Source organism: Pyricularia grisea (genome assembly GCF_004355905.1).
Source record: "Pyricularia grisea strain NI907 chromosome Unknown Pyricularia_grisea_NI907_Scaffold_2, whole genome shotgun sequence".
Classification (NCBI taxonomy): domain Eukaryota; kingdom Fungi; phylum Ascomycota; class Sordariomycetes; order Magnaporthales; family Pyriculariaceae; genus Pyricularia; species Pyricularia grisea.
Genome location: NW_022156717.1, coordinates 5,488,894 through 5,499,102, shown reverse-complemented (window position 1 = coordinate 5,499,102; position 10,209 = coordinate 5,488,894). Strand labels below are relative to the sequence as shown.

Genomic DNA, 10,209 nt, shown 5'->3' with positions numbered 1-10,209 from the left:
CCCCCCAAAGCCAACATGCAACATCCGACAGGTGCAAGACATCTAAAAAGCAACCTAAATAAGGTACGCAAGTACGACATAATAAATAGTACATTAATTTAATGCACTCAAGGCACCCTCATGAGCAAAGCATACCTACCTAGATATCCACCCCACCCACCACCAGACCCAGAGCCGAAGACCCTTCTTTCAAGAGGATGACGCAAGTCGGACAATGTGGGGCTGCACGTCGGGTCGGTGGTGCATTGAGCAAAGAGCAAATCTTGCAGATCCCCGTCGGAATTATCGATAACGCAGATGCCGAGATCGCCACCGATGGCGCTGCATGTACTGTATTAATTTCAAACAATCGCAAATGTCGCTATGAAATATTAAGACGACCAACCTGTCAGCCGTGGAGTTGGCTTTTACATTCGCTCTATGCTTCGATAATAAGCCATAGCGATCAGACTAGTCTGGTGCTGCGGTGGCAAGCATGCAGGCAGTTACAACAAACAGATGGCTCAGGACCAAAGTGACAGATTGATCTCCCTCCTCTCGGTCTCCATCGGGTCCCGAAAAACGAAGGAAGCTTCAGGCTGCCACCTTAGACTCAATCTCTCATCGGTCTCCATCGGGTCCCGAAAAAAATGAAGCTTCGGAATCCCAGATCTAGACTCAACTAGGAACATACTGGTTACCCCCATACCATATGCATCACGATGCGGGGTTTAAACGTTCGTCTTGAAACTGGGGCGATTGCATTCGCTTGATGGCTTCATTTGAGAAAGTTCAACTAAGCCGCGCATGGCGACGCGCTGAATACTATTCTCAACCCTAACCCCACCAGTTCCAACAAGAGAAGGCTTGTGGTCTCCAACTATTGACTATCTCTAAAGCCACTTACCTATCTACCGGATGCATCCGTAGTCATCCTTGGCATCTGACCCAAGGTCGGTAAAGGAACTTCCTAAAATTATTCCAAGTACGAAGTAGTACTTCGTTGATAGGTACGTCGTACCTGCCTACCTACCAAATAATCGACACTACAGATTCGGTAAGCTTTTCGTTTGCATGGTTTGCTACGTGAGAGCGACTCGCCCAGTGGTGGATGAGCACTCAGCAACATGAATGGGAGTGAACACAAAGCCGGCATTGCCCTAATCAATGTCAAATGAATTGACTACCTGATCCCCTGTCTTTGGACTTGGACGCCAGGGTGCTTACCGGTAGTCGTTGCGATATAGCCCTCTTTGTTCATAGGAAACCAGCAACAGTCAATTTGTCTTTTACGTAGTATCTAATGGGGCGTCTTTATGAGCCACCATCCCCATAAATCAATCAGGCTTCCTCTGTGGCGCGCGCTTTGCCTAGCGCCGGGCATCGCAGCCGGGCGTCCTAGGCATCATCTTGATCATGGGAGCGCCAGCTTGAAAGGCTAGACCACATTCCTGCTTGAGCTACAAGCTGATCATTCAAAGGGGTATCAATTCGTCAACCACTACGGCACCATTTCTCACTGCCGCCCGCACTGGGCCAGCCAAAGCTTGCTGGTGAGAAGGCAGGCTATGCCCCCGAGTACGTAGGGTAAGTTGCTTGAACGGTCAAAAGCCGGCCCGCTATCATTTTGCTCCCAAGGGCCAAAGTCATGTGGACCCTTTGACATATCTCGGCTACTGTGAGAGGAAACCCAGAGTAAAATATAGGAGTGCTCAAACTAGCACTGGCGGCAGACGGGTCGGGCCGTATGCATATACTTACAAAGACGTCGTCATATCTGGTAGGCCAAATCTCGGTATTCGACTTTGGATCTTGAAGATAGTACTGTTTCAGGTTGCGTTGTCCCAACTGGTAGTGAGAATTGCCAGTGCGAAATTCCAGTACCGCGGGTTTTCAACAACACCGATGTGGTCGAGGCCAGGCCCCGGCTCGACGAGTGGCGCGGTGCAGGCTGTCTTACCCCAAGGAATTTGGAAATACCGAGAATCAGGGCTATAATAGAGTCGGAGTGCCGGCCTACTTGTTTGGCCGACAACAGCTGTGAACTTTGCACATTTATTCCCGGAGACAGCAGCTTAATTTATGTCGAGCACGAACCAGCCGTAACTATACAAGACCACTGAGAGCCATCGCCTGTGCTTTGTAAGAGTGTCCCTTTCCGTAAAATGTAGCCTCTTGCGGCGGGGAATTAAAAGTTCCGGAGCAAATCAACCGACAAATATTAACAACAGGCCAACCCATGGGAAATGGGGGGAAAACCTCGCCTCATAACCCCGGCAACACAAGCGCTTTCAAGAATCGCCATCAACGCCCTCTTACTCGTGATCCAAGTCCCTGCGTCCAAGGAACCCTGCAAGCACATCTTGATCCGTCCGGCAGCCCCCCGACGCTTCCCCTCATCCCTCAACACGTAAACCTGCAACTGATACTCGAGCCCGCCTTTGGAGCGCCCACTTTGCCGATATCCAGTACTCTTTGTATGGAGACAAAAAAAAAAGAGGCCCACGAGGAACACGCTTTCCTGCCTCTTGAACGCCCACTTGGCCGATATTCAGTACTCGTTTGTATCACATACTATGTTTGAGGCCAACGAGATGCCCTCGTTCCCTTTGAGGCCCGAAACTGAACTGGGCCAAGGCCTATTAGAGAGAGTTGAGACCCTTCACTAGCTGGTGGCTGGCACACGTCCTCTGACTGATGAGGAGACTGGGTTGGTTGCGACGGGCGAGGGATGACCTTGCATATCAGTGAGGATGAGAATTAGGGCGCCGAGTAAAGTGCATCAGAAGATTCAGGCAGAACATCATAGCTTTCTTGATCATATCGAGCGGTACTAATGACGCCAATCCACAGACGCTCATAAATATCTCCCCAAATTTTGTGTTTCGTAGCTCTCCAGTAGCCTTCATCCTCGACCTGACATGAGCGCCTTTTTTCATTCCAAAACATGATCAACAAAATAGGTTGAAAAGGGAGCCATGTCCAGATTGAAAAAAAAAGACCAAGCTCGCAATAGTTCACACCCTTCTCCAGTCCGTCTCAGAATCGAAATTGTACAAGAATAAAAAGATATAGTAGGGCTTGAGTGGAGTGTTTTTGGTGAGTTATCACGCAAGTGTGAGTTTGGCTCGTCCTTTTTTGTTTTTGAAATTAAGAAATGCGTAATAGTGATCAAAATCACACAATAGTAGGTATATAACTGCAAACAAAGCCGAAACGGAGCAGAAGCCAAACGAGCCAGACGTCGTCATGTTCGTTGGTGGGCGGGTGTGACTGTGCGTGGGTGAGGTGGAATTGATTGATCCGTTCCTTTACATAATAATTGCGGGAACATCGACGTTGGCCTTGATGCTCTTGTGCGGCAAAATGCTGCCACCGTTGACGTAGATCTCATCACCGATTGTGACATCGTCACCCAAGACGGTAACGTTCTCCAGACGCGCCCACCTGCCGACAGTGCTGTTCCAGCCGACGATGGTGCTCTTGATCCAAGCATGATCCTTGACCTTGGAGTCTCGCAGGAGCACGCAACGCTGCAGCCTAACACCATCGCCAACCACGACGTTGGGCCCAATGGTAACGTTGGGCCCGATGCGGCAGTTGTTGCCGATCTTGGCGGTAGGGTCTATCAAAACATTGCCGCCGTGGACAAAAGGCTCGGATGTGGGTGTAAGAAGCTTGCTGTTCCTCTTCGCGAGCGATGAGAGATACAAGCAGGTACCAGCAAGAAAGTCCTTAGGCTGACCAACGTCCATCCAGAATCCCTCGAGATCAAACGAGTGCAGCTGGGCATCGCGAACCATGGCTGGGAAGGTCTCCTGTTCGATCGAGGTAGGGCGGAGCTCAATTCTCGAGAGAACAGATGTGTTAAGAATGTAGATACCGGCGTTGATGCGGTTTCCAACGAACTGGACCGGCTTCTCGACGAAGCGGTCAATACGGGACGGGTGGTTGGGCTTGTGAACGACGACACCATACTTGGAGGGCTCCTCGACCTTGGTGACAACGATGGTGCCTTCGTCACCGTGTGCCTTGTGGAAGTCGGCCAGCTGCTTAAAGGGGTACTCGCAAGTGACATCGGCGTTCAGGACGAAGAAGGGGGTGTCATCCTTGAGAAGTGTCTTCTCGGCCAGCTTCAAAGGACCGGCGGTTCCGAGGGGCTCAGTCTCGACGGAGAAGGTGATGTTGATGTTGAACTTCTTAGAGTACTGTTGTATGTCGAGTGTATTGGTTAGTGTAACCATCCCATTGAATGTTTTTTTTTTCTTGACCCTAGGCGTCGAGGTTACACCAACAGGCCATAGGGGCTGGTGGTTGTTTGTGCTAGGCCACGTACCTCAGCAAGAGCCTTCTCCATGATCTCAGGCCGGTAGTTGACGGCGAGGACCACATCTGTGACACCAGCAGAAGCCAAGGCCTCGATCTGGTGCAGGATCATGGGCTTGTTGGCGAATTCGACCAAGGGCTTGGGAAGAGTCAGGGTCTGTACAAGGGATCCACCGTCAGTTTTTTTTTTTTTTCTTCTCTTCATTCGCAGCAGTAAGTTGGCGTTATTAAATGCCTTGCGACATCATCGCGATAGGACTTACAAGAGGGCGGAGGCGAGTGCCTTGAGAAAGAAGCAAGTTGCGTGGTTAGCTGGGCTGCTCATAATGGGCAGGTCCTAAGGCCATGGATTTGGGGCACTTTGGGGTAGAATTTACCGAAGCCGCCGACGAGAATTATGGCTATGGTTGCGCGCAAGCAATGTTAGCTTAACTATCCATCTATTATACAATATCAAAAGCTTGTGCAGTTCCTCCTTACCCTTCATGATGAAAGTTGACGAGTATGTAGAAGAAAGACTGAAGGTAACGAGTGTGCGAAGCGAAAGGCAGAAGCGATCGCGCGGGGTGGTCGAGTGAGATAAAGAGCGTAACGCGATTCACTGAACCAGCTGGTATTCGTATAGTCGTCTCGTCAACGTCAACAAAAGGTCGTCGTCGAATGGTGATGTTAAGTTAGGTCGGGTCGGGATCGGAGCCGAACTTGTGGACGTTGGATGTGAAGATGTGGACAAGCTGGACTTTTTGTTCTTTCCCTTCTGCATTGGGCAATGCTGCGCAAAAAGGCAGAGTACCTAGCTCTCCCTTTCCCGCCCCAACTTGCCTCCTGTCAACCTCCATTCTGATTTCACCAATTGCTGGCCATGCCCCACCTTGATCCTGGCCACAGCACTAGCAGCGGGGCCAATCAGGCGCCCACATTCAGCAACACGGCCACACCTGTTCATCTCCAATTCAGCCCCTGAGTTCAATACTACGGGACAGACCGGGATTGGTACCATGCACATGTTGTCTCACCCCCTTTTATGATTTTATGGGACAAGTAGGGATAGATAATTACTTGGTAAATGAGTACTGTGGGAGGAAACAATAACGATTAAAGACAAAGATAAATAAAAATACACCTGATATCAAATGAAAATCAGCAATCAAGATCATCTCAAAGAAAAAAAATTCAAAATAAAAAAGGGGCATTCTTAATTATTGGTATCAGGCCAATCCTTGCTCAACAGCCTTACGTCTCGTTTTTGTACAATTAGTCTCCGGAAAGTAATGGGCCACCACCCGACCCTTGGCTGGAAAACTTTTTGACAAGCTGATGGACCCTGGCTTCGCCTGGAACGCAATTTTGACGTGCAGACAGACTCTGTGCTTGATCTAGACTTTATAGGACGCTTTGACTCCTTCCCGTACTCAAGGGCATACGTATCCCATGCTTTTCTAAATGGCGACAACACTGATCGGACCATACCCCTACAAATGAGGAACTGCACAAGTATATCGTCATGTTTCCAGCGTTAGACGAAACGTCCTATGGGACTAGACAGGGTATGGAAAAATGAAATGCTGGAACAACAAATTTTTCAAATCAGAATGCCTTCCCTCCAATCTTTGATCGTGTCATAATGTCGTTAGAACGAGAATAATGAAAGATGATCTGTATGAAATAGATAAAGAGAAATGTTTCGTAACATGTCGTCGAGCCACATTTTGGCAACGGCTCCGTCTTTTTCAATTTCTAGGACAAAACTTCGAGCCCGCCCACTCGATGTTTCCTGGGTAGTCCTCCAGCCTTGCCATCAAATCCTCGAAGATGGTATGGAGGGGCAAGTATTTACTAAACCGCACATACTTTGTACGGATGTGAGATGCGGCCCACGGATGGCAGACATCGCAACGGTTCCTCTCGAGTCCTCAGGTAGTATTTTGGACTTTGATGTTAAGCCGAATGATCCCATGTTCCTGGACTCTCATATTCTGGGCGAGGATGTGGCCCAGAAGACGTCCTTGGGTGGTCGTAGGTTCTGTCCGACATAGGTTGGCAAACTTGGGCTTTTGGGTAGGCGAACTGACTTATCGCCGATTAAAAAAAAAAAAAAAAAAAAAAAAAAAAAAAAAAAAAAAAAAAAAAAGAGAGAGAAATAGAAATAGGAAATTGGTCGTCTCTATGTCATAAAATCGTAAAAGCCTGTAGGTACTTGCGAGTGGGAAAAGAATAAAAAAGGCAGTCTCTCTCTTGGGGTTCACCGACCTCTTGCAACTGATGCGGTCGCCCCTCTTTGGTGGTGTGCGTCCTCTGTTCTTCGTTCAGGACCTTGACAAAAAAACGATAGTCGCTCGCTTGCTTTTGACAAACAGTGTATGTGGTGTAAGTGCAAAATGGGTATATATCAAGCTGTTGGTGCCAGGGGAATCGAACATCTCAACAGAGGATATTCCCCGATCCGTGAGGCTTTGCACCGAGATCTTATCGCGCAGGAATATATCGATATCGAAAGAAAAAAACGCTGGAAATTGAAACCAAATGGAATCCTTGGGAGAGTCCATACAATCGCACTCGGGGCGACTGTTGCAAGGAATTCCTCTCTGCGGATCCGAGACCAATCCTGAAAGGTAGTGGTTATGCTGAGAAAACATTCGGCCAGATCTGGGCCACAGCACGTTGCGTTCGAGACGACAGCCAGGAAGATGTGCGGGTAGCACTCCAAATCGGTAGTAGTCTCCTAGTTCGTTACTCGAAAGATGTAGTGGAGCTGCTGCTCGAATGGTGGCCTGAGGATCTTTGGCTCCTGCTACTACGTCCACTGTTTCCTCCGTGGTGGGAAGAGCCGTGGCGACGGCTGCTAGTCTTGCTGTGCTTGCTACTTCCACGGCTTGACTGATCCACTGGCAAACCCTGTACGATGCCGTTGCGGGCCATCATGCCACCATTGGAGCTGAAGTTCTGGCAAACCATGAACGCCCGCATGGCTGCGTTTTCCTGGGCCAGGGTGTCCGTGGCATAGCCTATATCGGTCTGGTACTCACGACCATTGACCAAAACAAGGCATTCGTAACCCGCCTTGCTGTGGTAGATCTCGTAGGACGGGTCTGTCCAACCGCGGCGCCGGCAGAGGCCTAAAGGTACATGGATATTAGCCAACAATCCTTCCACAATATCTCACAGAGCTTCATGCAGCATCAATCATATCCGCAGCGTTGCAACCCCTCTAGAGCTTTCTCGCCACCCAGGTCTGGGAAATATGCATAATAGCCGATGTGTGGGAGCATGCATAGAAACCCAAGTCCAGACAACAGTCACTTCCGTCCTGGATTCGATGGAGTGGTTGAGCACCTGTCTGGACTGGTGTTTGGACTGACGGGATGGTCCGTCTGGGCGCTGACAAGGAACTCAACATCGGATCTAGTGAACTTCGGGTTGTGGCCTTGCATTGGCAGATCTGAGCAGCCTCACACATCAAGAGTTTTCTTGATCGAGGGTGGTGGGGACTTAGGTTCCACCATGATCCGGGGGTGCAACGATGCAGACTTAAGTCTCATGAAGACGAGGCAGAAAAAAGCCGTAGGGTTGTATCTGCAAAAGGCTTGCAGCAAGGGGAGAGACTTTGGTGGCACTGCCTATAAAAGAAAAAAAAAATTCCTGGTCGAGGGTACTCGACGTGGACATATCAAAGTTACTCACTGTAAAGATATTCCATGTAGTATCCGCCTGATGACATTGTGTCTCAGTGCCCCTCTCTGCAGGACCTGATGCTCGTGGGCTAGAAGCAAAGACAGGAGCACCCTCTGCACTGTCGAGGCTGACTGTTGCGGAACGAGACAGGAGTGCAGGGTGTGAAGCCAAGATCGATGCCTAACCTCAGGTGTCTCTGATGCAAAAAAGCCCAACTTCAAAAGCGATTTGGTATGGCGAGCAGTTGGGCAGAAAGGGCTCGGTTATGTGATTATCTGACAAGCAACAGAGGAGAGGTCTGGCCGGGTTCGGTGAGGTGACGGAGGATGGTGCCCAGCTTAAGGTTGTTTATGCCACTTAGTTGGGGATCTGGTTGCAGGAAACCTGAACCATCAACAGCGAGGCAAGTGTAATTTATTGCTGGAATGGAGATTCGGTGCGGGGCAGGGGCAACCCTCGATAAATCCAACGCGGAATAAAAGAAAATGACGGAGATCTAGCGGCATGGGACGAATTGGGCGTTCTTCAGACGCCAGTCGAGATGCGGCTCCCTCCTAGGTAACCCCATCTTTTGATGCGTTGGCGTGCGTCTTCGCCAGTTGATAGCAACCGCCGGGACCAGGACGATCCACACAATGCACGCATGGGGGCGTGTATCATCCTTGGCAAAGATCTCCAAGGACCAAAACAACAAGGCAGAAAAAAAAAGGGAAAAAAAGAGGGAAATATCAGACTTCCGATACAATGCTACGCAATACGGCAGCCTCGGTCTACGAGCGTCTAAATCACTCGCATCAGCAACCTCTCATCATGTCCTTGTCATCGTCAGACGAAGCGTGGACATCTCATCTCCATGAGGTCTCACAGGTTGGCCGAAGGAATGGGAGGGGGTGTGAAAAGTTGCGTGCGAAGGCGGGGATACATACCCCTAGACAAGGGTCCAAAGGAATAAAATGTGAAGGAGGGAAGGGGAGAAAAAAAAAAGAATAAAATAAATGATAAAAATAAACAATGACGAAGGCGGATACAAAAGACATTAGGGTGAAAAAATGGGATATGCAGACGTAGGCAGGATGAGGTGGCAAAATGGAACCATCCGCTGCGAACCAATCTTTGGTCTGCATTCAGAAATGGATTGGACAGAGGTTAACGATGGCGGAATATGGAGAAGGAACAATATGAAATCAAAATTCCCAAAAAAGCCCTCACTTCCAGTGTCTTGAGCACCAATCCAATCAACGGAAAGATTTGTTTAAAGAAAACAAAAATAAAACCATAAGCCAAAAATAATACCAATAGTGATGATGACATGAAAAGACACCAATGCCTCAAGATTCCCTACTGAGCTGGCACTAATGCAAAACATTGGTAGACTGTACGGAGTACCTCGGGTCATCTGTCAGTACCTCTAAAGTATCCTCCATTTGGGCCTTGGAAAACAACAAGGTACACTAGAAGGTAGACCAGGGCAAATAAGCCGAAGAGGGGATAGATGCCCTATCCACATATCTGCATGTACAAAACGCTTGTCATGCCAGATAGTGGGAACATCGTTATGGATCCTTGGTTGCAGACGCTCTTGTATTGGTCAATTCAAGCAGCGGTGTTTTGCCTGCGAATGTACGAGACTTTTTTGTACGATTCTCGAACGGCATACTCCGTACATACTTGCTACCGTTGCTGTGGGAATGGAACTAGTAGGCGAGAGATGAGCGTGGGCGATGATAGCAACCCAGCAGGGTTACCATTGTATTTGTGTACAGGTAGCAAAGAACAGACAGAAATCGGGCGGTAAGTAGACGGACTGTCTGCGAATGATACCATGTGGGCGTGAGTGTATATAGATGGATGAGACAAAACGGTAGGCAATGGGGTGCAAATAGAATGAAATCCAGAGACCCGGTGAGAAGGTAACGGATAGGTAGGTACCTACCTAGGAAAGTAGGTGACCAGGCGGATAATATGTGGACCTGTGATCTTGTGGGAAGCTGGAAAACCCCGAGGTGAACGAGTAAACACGTCTCTGAGAGGGTGAAGAGCCACAAAAAAAACGAGGCTCTTTCATTGTGCTGGACTTGCTGCGGTGAGCTTTGAGACAAAGAGCAAATCAGGAGGCCTAATTAGAGTTCCATGGGACGACAGCTAAAATAGAGTGCCACGGTTTGAGACCAGCGCTTGCCGGCACAAAAACAGATCGGGATCCTGCTGGGGGTCGTGCCGCTTGGGGGGGGG

At 49.1% G+C, this 10,209-nt stretch overlaps 4 protein-coding genes across 4 annotated transcripts; 2 read left to right on the top strand and 2 right to left on the bottom strand.

The window, feature by feature from the left end:
* Positions 1-197: 197 nt before the first annotated feature.
* Positions 198-442, top strand: PgNI_04213 (uncharacterized protein; the record flags this gene model as incomplete). The annotated part of the gene is made up of 2 exons (XM_031124264.1): positions 198-327; positions 393-442. The coding sequence occupies 2 exons, from the start codon at positions 198-200 to the stop codon at positions 440-442; spliced, it is 180 nt and encodes a 59-aa protein (XP_030984437.1).
* A 1,105-nt stretch (positions 443-1,547) lies between these two features.
* PgNI_04212 (uncharacterized protein) lies at positions 1,548-2,393 on the top strand (the record flags this gene model as incomplete). Its single annotated transcript, XM_031124263.1, has 3 exons — positions 1,548-1,557; positions 1,813-2,081; positions 2,211-2,393. 3 exons carry the CDS (start codon positions 1,548-1,550, stop codon positions 2,391-2,393), a joined length of 462 nt encoding a protein of 153 aa, XP_030984436.1.
* Positions 2,394-2,469: 76 nt separating this feature from the next.
* On the bottom strand, positions 2,470-5,065 carry PgNI_04211 (uncharacterized protein). The gene is made up of 5 exons (XM_031124262.1): positions 4,786-5,065; positions 4,683-4,706; positions 4,569-4,588; positions 4,316-4,462; positions 2,470-4,187 (listed from the first exon to the last, which is right to left on the bottom strand). Exons 1-5 carry the CDS (start codon positions 4,790-4,792, stop codon positions 3,291-3,293), a joined length of 1,095 nt encoding a protein of 364 aa, XP_030984439.1. The 5' UTR covers positions 4,793-5,065; the 3' UTR covers positions 2,470-3,290.
* Positions 5,066-7,035: 1,970 nt separating this feature from the next.
* PgNI_04210 (uncharacterized protein) lies at positions 7,036-8,639 on the bottom strand (the record flags this gene model as incomplete). Its single annotated transcript, XM_031124261.1, has 2 exons — positions 7,987-8,639; positions 7,036-7,421 (listed from the first exon to the last, which is right to left on the bottom strand). Exons 1-2 carry the CDS (start codon positions 8,021-8,023, stop codon positions 7,036-7,038), a joined length of 423 nt encoding a protein of 140 aa, XP_030984438.1. The 5' UTR covers positions 8,024-8,639.
* Positions 8,640-10,209: the final 1,570 nt, after the last annotated feature.